The 21,895-nt window shown below is 33.1% G+C and overlaps 1 protein-coding gene across 1 annotated transcript in view; it reads left to right on the plus strand.

The window, feature by feature from the left end:
- Window positions 1-21,895, plus strand: part of LOC113496172 (probable cationic amino acid transporter) — a 138,364-nt gene that overhangs the window by 13,987 nt on the left and 102,482 nt on the right. Inside the window, exons 2-3 of the mRNA XM_026875308.1 lie at window positions 15,599-15,642; window positions 17,465-17,609. Coding sequence (XP_026731109.1) covers window positions 15,635-15,642; window positions 17,465-17,609 — 153 coding nt within the window. The 5' untranslated portion in view covers window positions 15,599-15,634. The remainder of the gene's footprint in view (window positions 1-15,598; window positions 15,643-17,464; window positions 17,610-21,895) is intronic.

Raw genomic sequence — 21,895 nt, forward strand, 5'->3', positions numbered from 1 at the left:
TTAATCTCCACTCCACGTCTAATGAAGGGCGAAAAAAGTCTTGGTATCGTGAGCGTAAGTACAGGAAATGGGATATTGGGGCAGCTCCACGCCTACGCTGTACAGGTCTCCGGGTCAAGTTTGAATCGTTAAATTCTCCAGTTTATAAGTCAACGTATCTATATATATACTTACTAATATATAAAGATGAAGAGTTTGTTTGTATGATTGTTTGTTTGTTTGAACGCGCTAATCTCAGGAACTACTGGTCCGAATTGAAAAATTATTTTTGTGTTGAATAGACCATTCATTGAGGAAGGCTTTAGGCCATAAACCATCACGCTGCGACTGATAGGAGCGAAGATACAATGAAAAATGTAAAAAAAACAGGGCAGGTGTAAATCATAACTTATATCTTCTACCCACGGGGACGAAGTCGCGGGCAACAGCTAGTAATGAATAAACAAAGAAGACTTTAAATATGGTGTGCAAAACAACTTACGGCAAAAAAATGTAAGTGGATTCGATTATATAGAGCTACCATACGACTTTTCTTGGGAGAAAAAAACTCTACGTTTCTTTTAATTTCGTCTATCTTTAACCAACTCACTAATAACATCTCTAATAAGTGAAGTCCTCCCATTTATACGACTATCTATAGGTGTTATTTTGTCATTGACAACGGGTTAGTTATATTAGCCATAACGGACGAATTGCTTCATAAATTAAGGATTTCAACTGTCCAACATTAGCTATTCATCTCGTAACCACAGCTCCTACTCTGACTATTCACATTTCCTATTGCCATAGCCATTTAATGCTGGGTATTATTTTACATACGATGACTTGAAATTGATACTAGTATTTGTCATATTAGGATTTAGGATAGAGTCGGTAATTATTCCGTTATTACAAAGCCCAACATCCTGCTTAACAATTCATGACTACTTCAATGCAAGACAATTCTATCGTCTAACATTTATTTCATGCAGTGGTGTACAAAAGACCGTTAAATTCATTATAAAAATGAACAAACGGAACATGGTCAAATATCAAGTTTTAATGATGTATTAAATCATAATTAATCCGTTTATCATTATTATATCGACAGCGTAGAGATAATGACATCGGGCATCAAATTAACGAATATTTAAACGCTAATTGAATAACTAAAGTTGTCAAATATCAACCAGTTACAATTATGTATAATAAGCCGTCGCTGTCATGTATACAACTCATAACTGTCTATTTGAATCGGAGACTCGTGAATAATTCAAGCGAAAATGCATCCACACATCATTTTAAATTCAAATTGAACTTAAGGGTAGAAATAAGTAAATCGTTCGTCAAACCACTTGAACAATGCATTTTTAGACGCATAATGGAACGTAACTGTCTTGCTCTTTACAATGACATTTTCTATTTTTAAAAGCAATTTGAAATGAATGACGGGTTGGCATTTGTTCCATCAACAAGCTTTTGTTTAATATGCAATTGGAGCAGTACGTGTATATTCAGGACGAATAATTTATAGCACATTAGTAGAGTACCTCTGGTTGCCACAAGATTTTTTCATGCCAACCTAATAATTGACCTGAAAGATGGACATCCTATTTTTTGTGCTTGCCTGCTTTATCTAGACATTTGTTTTTTTTGCCAGAAGTCTCATGTCTTCGATATTTGGTAAGTTGTACATAGTTCATCTAACATAGCTAATACTCAATAAGTATAATTATATATTGAATGTAAATTCCTCTAAATTCTCTCACAAATATTTCGTGTATAAGCAAGACTAGAACAAACATTTTCCCACGTCTGAAGCTTGCGACGGTAAATTACAAACGTTACTCAGCAATTCAACTTAACTCAGTCTAACTAAACTCAGCTATCTGAATTACAGGTACACGCCTAAAGCAAGTGTATTGAATACACGATGTAGCTACTGCGAGTAAATACCGCGGAACACGACCTCTTTGAACATGTTATTTATTATTTATCTTCTAATATTTAGTGTTAGTAGTTTAGTTTTTGCTATTAAACTTTCTCTACGTCAGAATATATTCCACTGCAACGTAAAGGGCTCAACCTGCGTTGGAAATATTAAAGCAGTGGTCATCAGATGTTGGCGATTTAAGATTTCTGTTTTCTCAATTTTCTCTGTCTCAGAATAATTCAGTATTACTACTACTAACCTTCTTTCTTAATGACCGAACTAGGTAATCCCAAAATTATCTTATTAAATATAAAAACAACTTAAATTTCCCTTCAACATCTACCATATCTCTACCTACTCGTCTCGAAACCAGCTTACATTGATAACGTGCATACGTTTGAGAAAGACATTAACATACGACGAAGCGGAATAACGACCAGCGTTCCTCGACGTCCGCCCTAACTATACTAGAATATGTATTGGTTTAAATAATTCATTGCATGAAAATCCTGTCTCAGCGTATCGTCATAGTTGTGATAGAAAATTGTTGAACAAACAACTTAAATCGTTCAAGAAACCTATATTTGCAAATAAAATATTAAATTGACGGAACCGCATAAAGGAGAGCCTGGTGAATCAAAATTATTGATCGTATTTTTTTTTCTTTTCTGAAGATAGAGGAGATATTGAATTGTGTTGTACTCGGGCCAGTATTATAACAACTAAATAATTCAGACTATGCTCTGTAGAGTTAGTCTAAGCCTTTGAGCTATACGAGATGTCTAAGTCTGTCAGGGTTAATTAGTTTCGAACTAATTTGATATATCACGTTTGTGCAGCGGCTGCCTGTCAGACTGAACCCTAGGCATTTCGTTTTACACTTCAATTGATCCTCGGTATTTCAGGCGAACTGAATAATTCTAGTTCAGCCGAGTATTCCTGGATCTTTGAAGCAAGGGAATTCCATTAGTTTGCTTTGAAAATTAGTTTTGTTATAGATGCTTGCAATGCGCAAGAGACTGATCCGCCATAGTTACTCTCCTAAATTATTTGATTTAGTCATTTACTTGTAGTATCTCAAAGCATGTAAAGTCATATTTTAACAGAATGAATCTCATTATGCAATACAGTATTGTAAAAAAATGCATGATAGAGCTTATTGTCAAACCGATTACTTCAGTTCACAAAAGAAAAATAAATAAAGAAGTAAATAAGAAAATCTTGTAATATCGTAACATTACCTGGCTATAGATCTCAATTGATAACAAAAAATCAATTGTTAGATAAGTAGGCGTACAGTCGCTCAAATATTTCGAAATATACTCCGACTGCTTTTATATCAAGCAAAATACATTAAAGAGAATAGTAGCGCCATTAATTTAGTCCATAAATCTTTATTGTTTCACGTGGTATGAACGGGGGAAATAATAGTGTTAGGCGATTAACTTCACGTATAAACGATGGTTATTAGTTCGATATATGACAGGCTGTGTTAAATGTTTCAACAATATGGCTGCTCTACAAAATATGGGAACAATTACCTCGTAACAAATAAAAATGTAGAGATATTTCTACGATTTATTTTCTGTTTAATTTTGACTGACCTTTAAAAACTAAATATTTATTTCCATAGAAAAAAGCGGTTTCTTACCAGTATCTACTGAAACAGAGTCAAAAATTAAATGACATAAAATGATTTGGGGTTTGTTTCGTTACACATTCTATAAGTCATGGAGGAATGAACATCTTCTATGATAAGTAAAATTACAGTCCGACTCGCGACCAACTACTTCAGCTGTTGATTAAGAACTCCGGTTTGGTCAAAAACTAGTCGTGTCCACCTGACAGTTAATATCCTTGTGAACAAAGTCATTAGATACCCCTCACGAGTGCTATTACAATAATTGTAATAAAATTGCTCTATTACACAGCATATCCCATCCTCTCATCCTTGTTCAGTATACACAACAAAGACAAACGTAAGACAGCCATCGTATTTAATTAAGCGGTTGGCAAAGCTCTATTACTGGAGGCATAAGTTAATTCTTGTTTTCGACGAAGAGGTTCTTACATATTATTATTAAGACAAATGCTGTATATTGCCGGCGGCGGTCTATGCAATTAATGTTAGATTGTTCACCGTTTCAGTGAGTACGAAACACTTTTTAGATTCTGCCACTAAATTACGTTTGACAAAACGATGTGCTACTTTTTATTTAGGGTTTTAAATGTCGTTGTTAAATCCATATCTACATAATCGTAATCATTTCATAAAAGGTGAAGGTGAAGACCACATTGACCGGGACTGACTCGCATTTGACTGGTATTATTTAATACTAGCCGTTGACCGCGGGCCCACCCGCAACAAATCGAAACAGATTCCACGGGCTTATAAAATTAGTAGGATTATAATATTTTCAACTCAACTGCTTCATACAGAGCCAGACAAAGGAATGTTGCTTTTTTAATATTCTCTCGGTCGACAAAAATCTAGAATCTAATTTCTTCCATCAAAAACTCGTTAATGTAACAAAGTTAGGTATCTACGATAGCATTTTCTGTTGCGCAAAAGCAGTCAATAACCATGCAAACACAATTTCCGTCCTCGTAACATGAGCATAAGGGTTTTTCAATGAAACTGGCCGGCGTGCATATTTAGCCCTAACAACACAAACTTATTTAATTGCTACTGACCATGCAGCCAATTTACCTGTGTAGATTAATGTTATGAATTTTTATATAATGAATATTGGGTTAACGTTTTTCAAGTATCATTTTATAGGTTGATTTTACTTTGAGTGAAACTAACAGTGATTTTTTATAAACATAAGTTTCTTTTTCAATTATTCCAATCGAGGAACTCAATTCGCTATGAGAAGCCATAACTCTATTGAATATTACGCCACATATTATGAGGACAATTTTAAATTTTGATTTGATTGATTGATTTTTATATATTGTTGATAAGTACATTTTTATAAATATGGAATATCATAGATGACCAAAGTAATTTTAAAATTTTAATTTCAAACTTACGTCATCAAAGTAGTTGTAATCATAAACAAATATGAAAATGCAGATCGCTGTACCCGTTTATAATATCGATTTTGCAAATAATTTTATTGTTGTTTGCGATGTAAACCGTTGAACGTGACAAATCCCACGGCACCCGTACTATTGCTGTGCTAAATACATAGATTGAGATCATTCTGTTTGTGCAACACCAGCAAACAACGTTACTAGCGGATTTAAACGATTAAAACATTCCACTGTTTATTTTTGTTGTTGCTTCATGTATAATTTAATTAAGTATTTAAATTATATTTAGGAATTCTAATGAAAAAGGTTTTGCTTTAAAAACTTCTAGTTTAGCTAATAACTTAATTTACAGATACTTAGTACTCTGCATTAGTTTTTACATCTACGACTTTTCGTGTCAGGGTAGTGGACAACAGTAACACTACAACGGAATGGTCGATAACAGTAAAAAACCGTATGAGAAATATTCTGTCTTCAATCACGGATCTGCTGGTAGAGATTTCCTGTGAAATAAGTAGCAGAATTGTACATATTTCCCTTGAATTACTTGAAACACTGCTTACAGAATAAATAATTTCATTTCATTAACTGTAGAATTTTTCTCAACTTACTTTTGAACACTAATAAAAAGAGTTTACAAAAATCGATGTCTCTTACTCTGTTCCTCATTATTGAGGCTTGCAGAGTTAGTAAGGCTCTGTGGGATCGTGTTCTCTTAATTATAAAACACTAGTTTTTTTCCATTGCTTCTCCCGTTGAGTTTTACAGGGAACACTTCTTTATAACAATCTAACTGACTAGCAAACAAAAACGTATTATTAAAAATAAATTTGTTTAACAAAATAAACACGAATATGACATTGAAAGCTAAAACTGAATGCATTTTTCAACTTTAATAAAACGTCCTTTGACAGCGTAGAATAATATATGTTTATTTCAAGGTCAAAATAACACCATACGTTACGTGCCTTGCGGCTTGAGTCAACATCGTTATATATGACGTCACTATTTGAAACAAAGGTCAATTCTGTTTACCCATCAATAATGCAACTGGTCATTATTTGTCAATACATTTAAAAATATTTTCATGGAATATATTGATTTAAGCTGTAGAAGGTACCTATATCGATTTTGCTTTTGTTAATTATTAAGTCATTTTGGTTTTAAATTATGACCTTCACCTTCTTATGCGTAGATCATTGATATGACTAAAACATTATTTGGACACAGTTTACTCAAGCGTATTTTCCTGGTTTGCTTGACTAGTTTTGGTCTCCATCGGAATCTTTAATCATGAGCTGCCGCGTCGATTTGATTTTCTAAAACAACGCCAGTGATGACGAATTCTATGAAATATTGTAGCACATTGATTAGGCAACATTCATTAAGCTAATCTTTTTTTTGCATCAAATACCTGCAGGTAAAAATACTTTAAAAGTTTATTTAACGGAAATATTTTCTCAAACATGGTGTAATATTTATTAAAAATTCTTTACATTCTCGATCAAGCTACAGTATACGTTTTTATGCAACATTATTAGCAGAGGCGAAGTTTTACCAACTTTCCTGCGTAGCTCGGATTTAATACAGCACAACTTTGAAACTTAATAGCTAACCAATTTTAGATAGGTATTTCATACGTTTAGTTAACAAATTGTTGTCAACTACGTGTTAAATTAAACCAGTTTTAATTTAAGTTAGATATTTTTATTTTTATTTAAAGAAACTTGAAGGATTTATAGAATTCGAATGACTTCAATGATATGTTATTAATGAGATGACATGTATCGTGTATTCTTCAATAACTATAATTAATTAAACTACAGGAATTTTATAGTGGAAGCTACCATTTTTTTCTCCTTCCTCGTCGCGTGTTAATACTAAAATCAATAATTGGCTAAGTATTTTTCAAGCGAACATAGACCTTAAAACGTAACCATAATTATCGAATTTAAACCCACAAGTCTGCCGATATTTAAGTATATATCACCAGCGAATAATCTCCGCAGTAACACCTATTAACAACCACTGATGACGTCAATCCGCTCGACGAGACTTAATTTCGCGATAATTAGGAAAGTCAACTTTAAATTTTGGGAGACAGAGTACAAATTAGCAAAGCGTGTTTCTAATCGTTTTCGGGAAAGTATGTTTTTATAAACAGTTCAAGTCTCGCATGACGTACCTATATTGTATTTAAAGTTGTATCAACTTTAATAGGTTCCTTGCTTTATTGAAAACCCCGAGCGTAATAATTTAGTTCGTGTAAACCAGGCGGCTAGGATCACTGAGCCTTATCGTGAAGATGCAGTTTAATATTACACTGGTAGCTTAAGATTTAATATTGTTTTATAAAAGCTTGTGAGACGGTATTTAAACTGTTTATATACGGTGATTTTTTAGTCGTCTTACAAAAGCAGCCCAGTTCATGTATCCGACATAAAGTACCCCTAGGCGCGATTTTTTTTTTTCGACTAATATAATAGGTAGGTACGAAGAAAAATGAAACATGAGAAATCTGAAACATCCTGTTAAAAATGATAAAAACGCCGCCGCCTGCGCTCCTCACCATTGTTACAAGGCTCGAACCGCGCTCGCAACAGAGCTGTGTTTCTAAAACTACGAATTGCATCATAATATTGAATAAAAATTGCATTTTAAATTTATTCAAATCTCAAAAATACCTATTTTTTTATCATGAACGTGTTCTAGTTACTGGATACATGAACTGGGCTGCTTTTGTAAGACGACTAAAAAATCACGGTGTATAAGGCCTTTAAATTGATTGAATAACTTTACAAATTTAAGTGAAAATGCATTCTATGGGTACTTATTATTATATTATCGTTGCGCCGAAAGACTAAATTGCTAATTTTCATAAAGAAATTATTTTTTAATAGTTTTTTACTAAATTATGGTTTAATACACACGTGTATTTGAATACTGAACTAATATGGTGTCATTAAAATCAAATATGTATATCATGAGAAAAATGAAAGGCACGCAATCTTTTCTCTCTATCCGTAGATTGTAATTTAATTTCGTATGTAGGGCGGCCTGCAAGGTAAGGAGTATTTGGTTCGAACGATCGCCGAAGCTGCGGCAAGCGTCTGAACTACCTGGGACAAGTAAGCTCGCGTATCGCCGCCCAAGCCCCTCAGCGCTGGAGCTGTAACAGAAAAATGACATATACATTCTCAATCGTGGTTTTAATCTGAGCAAATAAAAAAAAAACCTGAAGTCTCGAGATTTAACGCTTAAAAGCTGTTTCATTCAAAAATAACTGTGAAGCTCTAAGCACAAAATGATTGAGCACAAAAAACTTCGAAAAATTGTTGTTTCGGCTACTTTGACGGTGTTACTTTAGACAAACGAAGCGTCGGTGTCACGAAAATATCCAGTTGACATTCGGTAAAATAATACTGGAAAATCATTATTTTCATGAAAGAAATAAAGACGGAACGATAATACTTGAACCGTTTTCAGAAAGGATACTAGTAATATTGATCAAATATTTTAAAATAAAAATCTATTAGAACATCTCATTTTACTCTACTATTTTTTAAAGTTTAAAATGAGTGTTAGGACTTCTAAGTTTGTGTAAGCTTATTTTGCGTACAAGAATATATTTGGGGACATTGTAGGTAATATCTTTCACCTACTATGTTAACATTATTCAACCCCTTCATTCACTTACCACATTAAGTATTCACCCTCGTTTGTTTGGATCACAAAAACAATTTTAATTCGGTCGGAAAATGTTCACCAGTGTATTTCCGTTTTACCTTTCATTCGCCCATTTACCCTATTTAGAAACGTAGAATAAAGTCAAAAGTAATTTATCCTTTTCTTTTTTAGAGTTACAGAGTTATTGAAAACTCTAATATAACGTGAAGCAATTGCAATTCACAGTACGTCATCAAAAATAGCTTAGCTCGAAGTGCTAATCAGAACATGCAATCGATTTCTTAGAATATAAATTTTTTTGTTTCTGTGAATAGGGCAAAATAATAAAAAAATAACATCATTTGAAAACGGTCAAATCCCTAAAAATAATTCCAATCTTATTTTTAATCAAAATACAACTAATTTCAAACAAACGAAATTAATAACTATTCACGTAAACAGAACATAATTAGCGGAGGCGCAAGTCTACTAGCGCACTCTGTAATTACCCTCGGGACCGTCTGATGCCGCTGCACAATTTAATACGATCACTTTCATATATCAACTTGCCCTATAAACAATTTATTACACGCAGGCACGATTATTTAAAAGTCAATCACTTTACTGAACTGTAATCCTTTCTACACTGCAGCAGGTTTTAAAATTCCGATCGGCGGACTTTATACGCTTACGATAACTTTGTCGCAATTATTTTCTAGAGGGCGGAGTATTAAACGTAGTTTTTGTGAAGTAACCAGTCAACCATGCCGCGACCTGTTGACTGGACATTTTTTATTACTGCATGAGCGGCGCCTAAAGCTAATAGGTGACTGCCAATAAATACGGACGCTTTCAGTAAAATAAAATATAGTCGACGTTGGAAAAACAGTTTGTTGACTGTCCGAAGGAAGATTTGCATTTTAGGTGCTACACAGTTAAGAGAAGGCTAGCTGCCTAGATATACATAAAGTGTTTTGTTTAGTGTTTGGCATACATTCGCAAATTGTTTTTATAATTATCCAAACCCATCGGTAACTATAATTGGGGAAAAATTTTGTAACTCTACCTGCGTCTCTACATTTGGATACATGTGTAAATAAAAATGAGGTCGCGTTACAAAACACTCTCCTCGTTAAGGTAAGCCAATGCTTATCTCTCAGTAAACATGAAAACAATTGCCAATCGTTACCTATACAAAAAAGTTTGAAAGAAAAAGGAAGGTAATAATTAATCATAACTTCCTTGATTATAATATTATTTTTAAACACTTACAACGTTAGGTAACACACGTTTTTCCTTTTTAATTATATTTGAAACAACTTTAAAATACAAAGCAGTTTGCAATATTGGCCCAGAATTACCGATTTCCTTTAGCACATAGCATTGGCGTCAAACCGCAGCTTAACGGATTTATCCAGGAAATTAATAATAGGTAAACTTAATAGGGAACACGTGCCGTTGGTTCAGCCTATATCATAAGTGAAATGCATAACAGCAATAAGTACAAAGCGTTATATCACATGAGAAGACAAAGAAGATATTGGTTTTCTCTGGCCTCCCTTTTTCTTTATTTTCATTTTAGTTAAAGTTAAAGTTTTCTTTTTGAAAAAGGCTATCATAAAACGGTTCAAATGCCATCGTTTGTAATGAATATACATATATGTAATAGAATAAAAATAAGGAGACTGAAATACTGAAAGAAGATTTAATAGTAGAACCAATGGTACTTTATAAAATAGTTTTTCCTGTAGTATTACAGAAATGAAATACAGAAATACTATCTTACCTACTACTTGAAGATCAGTCTAACAACACCACCACTTGTTATTTAAAGTTTCGATTGTCTTAATGGCATCTTAACTTTTCAAGGCTTTGCTTACCGTTATGTTGAAGGCGGGTTTCATAAGGAGTCTTATTTAAATAAAAATCCTTTGAAAAGGAAAAGATTTTTCTGTCTCTATATATTTTATTCAGCTAGATTTGGAAGTCTGGGAAACTACTGTGTTATACACAAATCTATTGCATTTTCAATAATTGAAGATGTTTTAATTGAATAGAATTACTTATTTAGGAAATCACTTATTTTGGCTACTTGACTATATCATTACGAAGCAGCAGGATCAACCGAAACTAGAACATATTTTGTTCGTACTAAAAACCTGAAAACAGTCCATTCATCTTCACTTCTTCATATACCCAGCAAAGCCCTTGTATTTTCTACTTTAGTAGAGAAAGGCGGCATAATGGCCGCTGCTCATACATCAGAGATATAATCCCGTAATCTGCTTTTACGGCAGTCTCGAGAAAATAAAGAGTCACTCTAAGTTTCTGTGAACCAGAGTTATTACAATGAATGTTTATTATCTGTATAACCATTCTTATTCTAATAAATTCAAAAAATATTTTAATTTGTTAAAATATGAACAATCTTGTAAAAATATACACATACATGGTGCAGTTGAATCTACGGTTGAGTAGAACTCAGTATGCTGTTAATGATACGATTTTTATTCAGCAGAAGAATTTCAATGGTTAAGGATCAGGCAAGGTTGTGACCGTGAGATTAGAATTTCATAGACTCGTACCCATGCCCGAGCCATCTCGCTAAAAGGGGCAGACCAAAAACTATTTCCATTTTCCTTATACCAAAGTCAGGTAGTTTGCTAAGATTCCCACAGGAAGGTAAGGCTCTCAAGGTATTTCAGATGAGTTAACATACGATGTACTCTAAACCGCAAGGACTGCTAATCAGTCATCTTAGATGTACAAAATTAAATTTGTAGAGCAATTTAACTGTTTTATCAGAAAATTACTTGTACCCTACGTTAAAGTCAAGGTCTTTAGTGAAGTCGACGCAAATTAAATCTTTGATCACATAATTATGTTGATGCCTTCATTTAGATTCTAAGGAGTAAATCAATAATCAAATAAATATTGCTTATGTAGAATCAATATGTACTGTCTAAATCGAATTCACAGCTGTCGTTGACTTAAAACAAAATAACACAGTGGTAGAGCACGTAGCATATTAGACTTGCCTTAAAGAATTCACGGGCGTGGCGTCGCTTAATTCAATTTCGCCTCGAGCGATGCCTTAGCCACAAAATTTGGCTCTTTTTCAATAATTCCCAATTCTGTACTTGGGTACATCTAATTTAAAGCTAGATAATTTAATTTCTTTGTACTGCGAGCTATTTTGTATTTGAGCTTTTCGAATGAATTCGTGAATGAAACGTTGCAACGGCATAGCGGTGTGGGATAAAAGTTTTTCAATTTACAATGTAGCTTATGGAAATTTTATTGAAGACGTACGTTACCAAATTACTTGTTTTCAAAGTCATGACAATAAATTGTATTTGTTTCAATAATTCAAAATAACTTGCCTCGATTTTCCTTAACGGTACATTAAATGCCTTCTACTTTATCTTCAAATGTACAAATATAAATACAAAAACAAAAATAGGCACATTAAACATTCTTGGTTCGTTGAACAAAATATGTATAAACTCTGATATAAAGCGGTTTGCGTTCAAGGCTACGAAGCTACGAGCTACGAGCTACGGAATGCTACGAACCGCAAAGCTACGTACCTTTTTGCATGTTTCTCTTTCAAGTGAATAAGTATGCATTATTATTGTTTGGTTAAGAGCTCAGAAAATATTATAATGGGTATATTATAGCCGAATCTTTAAGAAGAACATAATATTTGAATTGTATGAACTTAAAGTAACTAAGTTTCGTCGACCTTTAAACTACTCTACTACAAAATAAAACGAATTTTAGTGGAAACCAACAGTGGCTGCTCTATTGGACTGGAATAATTATATTTTCCTTGAGACCCTTTATTATAAGTTACATACTTATTTGAAAATTCGTACCGAAATGGATTCCTGGTTTGTGTCGCTAACCTCAGCTTTAAAGCACGTGTGAGGTGAAGCTTGAAAAGTTTCCTGTTTGACATTAGGATTATTTTTATAGATTCATAAATATATCAAATTTTCTTTATTTAAGTAAGTTTGTTTTAGTAGGTCTTTCTGTGAGTAACTTTTATTTTAGGTTTAACATTTTTACCTCAAATTACACAGTGTTTTTACGATATACAAAAGTCGTCCAAGAATCGTTTCAATGATGTTTGTCGAAAACCTAATTGTTACGAATATCGAAAGCTTCAAATTTAATATGAAAACACTAGTGATAATGACACCGAAGTTCACATTTACATAATTTGTCATATGATACCTCACCAAACGAACAAATTCTAACTTGAAACAAGCTACAGAGTACGAAATCAGAATATTCTGCTGAACTCACACACAATGTTCCGTAATGCATCCTGCTCCTCTCTAATTACTGTATTCAGTCCTGCGTTGATTGAATAATTTATGGCATATTGCACTCGAGCTTTTGAAACATGCCCATAAAGTCTGATTGTCATTGCGGCAGGAGCAATATTTTCCGAAACCCTTCGTTGCATATCAAACACAGACTAACGAGCCGCATTCACATTCAATTTAAACCTGTTTTTAACCAACTTTAGTAGCGTACTACGAGTACGTTCGGTACTAAATTTATTTTCCAATGTGCATTTTAAACTTGTGGCGACGTAATAAACTTTGTTTGCAGTCACGCCAGGATATGAAAGCACGCACGTGACTTTTTTATTTTACTAAGGTATCTAACAAGCGCAATAAACTATTTTTAATAAATGTTACGGTGGTACGAGATTTAGACCGGCATTTGTTTTACTTTCCGCGTCGACTAAAAATATAGTTATGCCTGTCCATTTTAAAAGCAGATGAAAATAATTAACTGAACAAAATAAAACTAATTTAACACTTGAAATTTATTTCGATGGCACCTTTACTAAAGGATTTCAAAATATCTATTTTAAGTGACACCTGACACAATGAAAATTCAGATGGCGTATATTATAATTATCCACGAAAAAATATTGCCTTTGTAAATGTTATTTACTCAGAGACTAGTAGTTCTATTCCATTTTAATAAAAATAAATTATTGTACTAAGTAAATTTACAAAAAAAATACAAAAATTATCTTTTGTAAGTCGTTGAAAAGAAGGTAAAGTTTAATTTTGTTTTATAAAAGTTTGCTTCTTTTTATTTAGAAACTGACAAGATTATTTAAAAAAACAGCGTCACTAACGACTGCAAATACCATCAAATACGGAAAGCCTTAAATTGTATATACACACCAGCTAACAAAGTTATGTCGTGTAAATTTTTAAGGGCCAATTTATGTAAAGCTCATGTTATTCCTCTGTCAAATGTTATTTTTTTAAGGTTCATTTAATGGCAATAGAATGTGACGTATAGTTCAATGATCAGTTTTAAAAACAGAACGTGAGTTTTGATTTGAAAGCAATTTGAACCAGTACTATAGTGAATATCAAGTTTGTGTTTTCTTAATAATTCTAACGATTAATTTATAGTCCTGTAGTTAAAATTACCACGTCAGAGGTTGACGGACTCCTTGCTACATTTTCTTTTTAAATACGATATCCAGAATAAACTTTAATCTGCTACTATTCCTATTATAAAAAGGACAACCAATTTAAATACAATCATTTAACACCGTTTTATTTAAACCTCGTCGTAATTCGAAATTGACGTCTCTGCCTAATTAAGGTGATCGTTAAATCAGCTTTTGAACTGAAAGAAAATAAAAAGTTCGTTTTCACTCATTAAAAAGATAAGGGCAACCCCAATACCCTATTAACCTGTTTGTTTGAAGTTTTAAAAGGGTACGGCATTTAAACGACGTAAAAAGTTACTTTTTAACAATTAAGCAGTTAAATTTTGAACTACAACTGAATATTAAGCAAAAACCGAAATATCTATAGGATGTTTTATTCGCTTTCATATAGAGTTGACGATTTAGTTCAGACTGTTAATCGGTTCGGGATGGATCGTCGGGATTTGACCGCGCAAAATAATTAGTTTTTTTCAAAGCTTTTAGCTGTATTCGCCTGACGTAGCCACAAACAACACGATATGGTTTTAGTTGGGCCAGAACTGAGTGCATTGAAAACGAATCTAAAATACTGTTCGATTAAAATTTAGTTTTTTGTATACTTTTATTACATTTTTTCGGTATCCCATAAAACTGATGTAACATTGCGAATGCTTGTGTTAGTTTTCGCTGCAATTTATTTCGAGAGTATTCTTTCAGATTGCAAAATACAATTAAAATATAAGTATTGAAATATACTGAACTAGCTTTATTCGCTAATAAGAGTACTTTTTTGGGTAACCTAAATTACTCCTTAGTATATCAGCTACTTGCCAGCACCTGCCTATAAAGTTCAGACATTTCAGAGGTTGGCCAGATGAACCAAACATACACTCCAATTTTATATAAATGTATGTTTCGATACACAGATAAATAAAATAAAGCAGATCGAATATCTTACATTGACGAAAATCTATGAAATTGCAAACCATCGTATCATTATGGTCAAATACATGCATATACTATATACCTTTGCTACTTGAAAGCAATTCAAAGTGAGCAGTGCACTGAGTAATCCTATATTAGCAATTATGAATGAACTAAATCTCCATTCACTTCGACAATAGCATTACGCGTCGCATCTTTCAGGTCGGTTGGAAAATGAGCATCAGTTTCACAATGTCCAATGCTGGTGTTATCGGGACTTTCACGAGTCCGGTCGCGTCCTAAGCCGCATTGTAACGAGATTGTTGGTTTCGCAACGGTTTTCATGAAGCACTTAATACCAGTATTGTTATTTATTGACAATGGTACTGGTACTGTATATTGATGTTTTAATTTAAATTGAGGACTTAGTTTATTGATATTAAATTTTTAATTAATGTCAGTGTCACATAGTTGTATTGATCTTGGTATGTTTTCTTTATTACGTAAGATTTAATCAAACAGAGAATAATTTTATTTAAACCGTTTTCGTATTATTTATTAAAATGTTTTTTTTTTGTCTACAGGTCACTTCGAAGCAGGGTGTCTCTAATGCAGCCAAAATGTATAAGTAAGTAAAACTCTACTATTTTAAACCGCTTTCCTCTTATTGGTTGTTGATGGTTTAAGGTAATGGTTGAGGGTAACGTTTATTACATGTCTCAGACGATAAAATTATTCGTTTTAAATTGACAAGAATATTTGGGATGAGTTACCTAGATATTTTCAAGCTATCATTTGAAAGGCATCACAAACAAAAAGAGAGCAGTATTTGCAGTAATGTTACATTACATGATATCGCTTTACAAATGAATACAGCAAAGCAAAATAAGCTCTAATGTAACTACTCAAAGTGTATTTTTCGTTCCATTTAGTTTTATCTTACAACTCCAAATCATAGCTGTATTCATAATTAGTGTAAATTTGTGAGTAACTGAAAGCGTTTGTGACGGATTAAGAATGAGACTGCTAAATTGAGTTATATTTTAATCTCTTAAGAAAGGACTTATGCTACATTTTGCACAATTGACGACTAACTGTAAAAAGTTGAAATATTGCATAAAAAAATAATAATTCGTATTATAACAGCGATCGTTTGAGTGCAAGTGTGTACTTTTCATCGATTTCGCTCAAACGGCTAGAACAATTTTCATGAAATTTATTTAGTATACTTCTTATATAGAGATAGCTGATCCTAGAGCAACCCATAGGCTACGATATTTTTATCCGACGCACGGCAGAAGGTGGTTGATGCAAAGGCAAAATTAGCTGGAAGTAGATTATTTCTTTATCATACGCCCGATTGATATAAAAACGGTCAAAAAGTAGAGATTGAGAAGTAAGTAGATTAAAAAACGGCTCAATTTAGTTAATCTCAGTTAAAATAAACTAGATATATTTCAATACATTTGTTGCTTGAACAATTTAGTAGTATTCTAGATTTATGAACTGGCAGGAAAAAGACAAAATGATTAAATTTTCCCAGCTTCATTCATTTCGAGCGCGGAAAATGCACTCGACGCTGCTTGTCGCTTTCGCCATTTATCCCAGCACTCATCTCATTTAAGCCATTCATGAACAATTCGAATTAACTAAAATTTTCTGAATATTGAAACTAATGCTTTCATTACGTTTCATTTAGTTTGTAATTGGATACTAATTTAAAAACAGGAGTATATGTTAAATTTATTGCTGTTATAGGAACTAAGCTGGATTTAATAAAGTATTTACTTCAATAACATTTGTTTAACAAAAATATTGCCTGTATTTTAGCTACATCCATTTCTAATTATTTTGAAATTGTCAAGACGTGTGATCTTGATTAAGTAACAAATAAACAAACAGGCACAGACTTTCACTTTGATAACCCAAATCTAATTTAGTGGTACAATAATCCTAAAATATAAATTACGATTTCTGCAGATATTTTCACTACTGTACATAGTACGAATGAGATCTGTGTTTCGCATGCTGTACATATTGGAAGCAAAAACAATAATCGATTTAGAATGAGGATGTGTATTTTATTAGCCCATTTAAACGTACTTTTATTTCAGTACTATTCAGGTAAAAACGTTTTTTTTTAATCAAAATTAATTAGATTGCCTATTACGGCTTATTGTATGTTCAAGAAGTAATGACACACATAAAGAACACGAATTCAGTATGGCATTGTGGTGACCCGAAAAAAAAACAAATTTTTGTACTTATTTGATTTTAGAATTATATTATTTAAAACCACGAAATAAACCAAAAAACGCTTTTATTAAACAATGATTAGGACGGTATTTCTTCATATTACTCTCTAAATGAAATCATAATGCCTACTCATTGTGGTCAATAAAAAATAGTTATTTTTAAATTATTTTACTCATTCGATATCCTTGTTACAGCGCACTACAGAGATTTAAAGACATAGACTGGGGAGGGGTGAGAAGAGATGGACACAATTTATTCACGAAACTGATCAGGACCAAGGACCCACGAGAATCTGAACCAAGCCAGGAAGTAGCCCTTCCCGGCAGACAACGACTATCGGTAAGTTTTAAACTAAAACCTAAATTTCTCTAAACAGTTTAGAAAGTCAATGACCTTTGAAAGTAGGTGAAAGAGACGTCAAGAGAATTTTTTTCCTGAATAAAAAACGTAAAGGAATGTGGCCACGCAAATAATGTTCTTCGATAAGTGACGTCTATTTTACTTGTTAGTTCAATGCTTTTGGGTGATTCGTTAAAAGAAGTATACCTCATTTACAGGCACTAGAATGACTATTATTATTATTTCTGATTCCTCTTTGTTCTTTGTCGTCTCAAATATAAAAAAAAAAGTTGATTGATACATAATGGCTGAAATCAAAATGTTGATGAACATTACGTCGTTGGTGTTGGTTCCGTTGGTGCCATTCCTACTCCTCTTTGTACCGTGAGTGAGCAGTCAAAGCCAGGTTAACGGCATGGAATTCCTGAAAAAAAAACTAGTATTTTTTCCATATAACAATGGTTTTGCACACAATGAGAGGTCTCCTAAATTATGGGTGTCAGACTATGTGACACGATATATGTGCAGTGTGCAGGGGACACAGAGTTGATTTATTGAATCAACTGCTAGAAAATCATCGATTCGACTCCCTATCGAGTTAGACTTTCGAATAAATCGATGTGAAGTTTTATTCTTTTATCGCCACGCTCGAGATTTTACAATTGAAAGATAGCTTTCCATATTTTTCGCCTAAAACAAACTCATGGTACAATAAAATGTTATAATATATCTACTGAAGAAAAAGACACACTTTTAAAGGAATACTATAATGTACTTTCGTATTTCTGTTGCTTAAATTATTTTTATTCATTCTTTCGACATAATCACGGAAAGACTCGATTATGCAATCAATGTTGGAGTAAATTGACGACCTCCGTGGTCGAGTGGCGTACGCACCGGTTTCAAGGTGTCGCTAGCTCTGAGGTCCCGGGTTCGATCCCCGGTCGGGTCAATGTAAAAATTCTTATTTCTACATTGTCTCGGGTCTGGGTGTTTGTGGTACCTTCGTTGTATCTGAATTCCATAACACAAGTGCTTTAGCAACTTACTTTGGGTTCAGAACAATGTATGTGATGTTGTCCGCATTTATTTATAAATTTCCTAAATACGTAAAAACATAAACAATTATGTAAACTTAGCCTGCACACTTCTGGCTTCATTGTTTTTTAACCTCTATTCCTGGACGGCGAGTTGTGAAAACGGCATTAAAAGGACAATACGCAACGTTTAATTCATTAAAGTTTATTCAACATTGACTTATTTCTGTCTCTAACGTTTCGATAACCTTTAACCGAAAAGAAAAACCAAGTACTGTCGCGAAAGTTTACGTACTATGATTATATTCCAACATTCTGTCACGAAACTTGCAGAACATAATTACTCGTAAACTCATTGGGTGCACGTTGTCAACGGTTGCTACACGACAAAGTATAACAAGATCAAGACGAGCAAGTAAATGTTGTCTTGAAAACTGTAGTTCCAAACTGATTGTCTAAGTTTCGCAGAGGTCCAATATTGTATATAGCCTCCTTAAATTACGGTTAACCTATTTTTTACTGGACTTTCTTCGTTGAATCCGATTTAATTTAATAGTTTCTTCGTAAAGTGAGCGAAAGAAACAAAATGAAACGTAACGGTAATTTGGGATTGATTTTTTAATGAATCGATGATATTTGTGAGTGTAACTCTGTGACTATTGGACTATAGAAGCATCCTCCATTTACAATAACGTTTCTTTTGCAATGTTTACTGCCGTATCAGTATTTGGTCAATAGATTTTTAGTTCAGTTACGTTGTACACGTGTGACATTTTCATAGCTGAAGATGAAAGAGATGTCAAAAAAGGACATATTGCAATATTAGTGTCGAAGGAAGGTGTTAAGGAAGAAGTATAAATATGTATGTTGTTCGACTAATCAGGCATGTACATACATACCTACAATTCCTTTTTTCCAAACATTTACGCTGACAAATTGCTCAAACATATTGAACTGAAGGTTCAAAGTCTCGTCACATTTCGAAAAGGAAATTAATTTCCATATTCCCCATTCTCCGCATTTGAAGCTTTTTTCTATGTAGTAGTATGTAGTATTTTTCATGTAGGTATTCCGTTATAAAACCATTGAAAAAAATGGATAGATAACAAAGAAATCATACAAGCAAAATAACTGACGTACAATGTCCATTCATAGAAAGACTTGTATATTATAAAAAGAAAAAATTCCTGAGAACAAAGTTGAAAAAACAGCGTAGCATATTCATAACGATGTATCTTCTATAATTATATCCAAGTTCAATACTTAATGAATGCTATTGGAGAAGTGTATACATCTTTAATATTCTATAAGCTATTGAATTACTTCGCATAGAAATTCTATGAATAATTCTAGTATCTGAGACCGGCTTTGTTACGAATAGATTTTCTATTCCATTTAAAAAAGGAAATGTTGGTTCTTTCTAGATTACAATTTAATTCACATTATAAAATATCTTTAAATATCAGACGTTTTTCTTTTAGACTATTGTCAAGCTGTTTATTATAAAGTAACAGAAAAAAATGATAAAGTTGAGATTCGGAAACTGAGAATACTTAAACTAATGCAACCACAGAAGTACATAAATCATAATATATGAGTGATTGCACTCATATATTATGATTTATGTACTTCTGTGTCGAGTAAATGCAAATATAACAGATTACGAAAATATTTATATCTTAAGGTTAAAAAAAACTTAGTAATAAGCTTGAATACCAAGAAAAAGCAAAAGCTATTTTGGTGTAAACTGGCTGGCCGAGCCGCAAACCTAGTTACGTAACATTCGCAATTTAGTATGAAGATTTCATAAATAATGAGTGGTCGATAAATAGCTTTCTGATATTTTATTCGATACTAAATTCAGTACAAAACATAATTCTCAGAAGAGGCTATCCTCATTATTCTGGCCATTCGATTTATATTTCAGAGAGGAAGCGACCCTTTGAGCTCCCTGCAACAATTTGACCGACACTTAGAATCGGACCTTCATTTATTTAATACTTAATTGCTTTCTTGTATAATACCGCTCATTTTGTAACCCTTGGTTCTTTGGCAGAATTGTTTTTTTAACGGTTGATTTTCAAATAACCTGAGTATAATAATGGAAACAGAATGTATGGTAAAAGTGGTGATCAATGCTTGTTATTTTAATTTGCTTTAAAACGATCTACGAAAACATGTTTGTTTTAAATTCGCAATGAGGTCACTTATCGGGAACAAACATCTAAAATTACATGTAGAAGTTAAATAAACAGGATTTCACGTTCAAACTTCGAGTTCTAAGGCTGGCTTCACAACTGTCTGGAAGACCCATATGGGCAGTACGGGTCGAATTCACGGAACGATTTATACCATGGCGTCTGAAATGAGAATAGGCTCTTCGGTCGTGTACATTATGAGTAACGCTGTCTGACGTTTTCAACCGGGAGGAGGTAGCATGGAGACTTATCCGTATCCATGTGAGGGTGTGTAGGCGTGGTGAGAGCATAGGTCAGCTACACTCTGAGGTAAGGGCTGCTAGCTGTCCCGCGGGCGAAAATGTTTTGTATGTTAGGCCAATTTTTGTTAACGCCACTTTTCTTAAATCCCCGTTTTCAGAGGTGTAACTGTACCGAAATCAAGTACGGTTGGCCCGGATGGATCTTCCATCAGCTGTGTAACCAGCCTAAGAGATTCCCAGAAATACATTTGAATATCAAAAATTTAGTTCGCTTCGTGAAACCTTATTGTATTAAAAGTTTATGCTGAAGATTTCCAAGATAAATTAAATGTTAATTTATTATGAACAAAATTAAATTTCTTATTTCATTCAACCAGAAAAGTACTTATAAAAAGTTTTATTACAGCATGTATTTTTCTGTGAGAGAGGATGATATATTAGGTTGTAAATGTTGTCTTACAAAACAAAAATATGACTAAAATATCACAGCTTTATTGGCTTGGAATTTAAAATACTATTTATTTACTATTTACATTAACATATGAACAGTATATTATGGCAAATCTTTAACGAGGTTCTAAAGTTCAACGTAATAAGCTGTAATATTACCAACATACAATTCACGTATTAGCGTTCAACATTACGCCCAAGTACAAAACGTTTCTAACATAAAACCGTCCTGAAATAAAACGTGGAAAGTGATAGAATAAAGAGAGCCTCGTAAAACATATTACTATCGACGCCTGCGCGGTAATACAATTTAATTTGTACTATACCACTTTGGAGTTAAACCCGCAAGTATCTACATT

This window comes from Trichoplusia ni, chromosome 7, assembly GCF_003590095.1.
Source record: "Trichoplusia ni isolate ovarian cell line Hi5 chromosome 7, tn1, whole genome shotgun sequence".
Classification (NCBI taxonomy): Eukaryota; Metazoa; Arthropoda; class Insecta; order Lepidoptera; family Noctuidae; genus Trichoplusia; species Trichoplusia ni.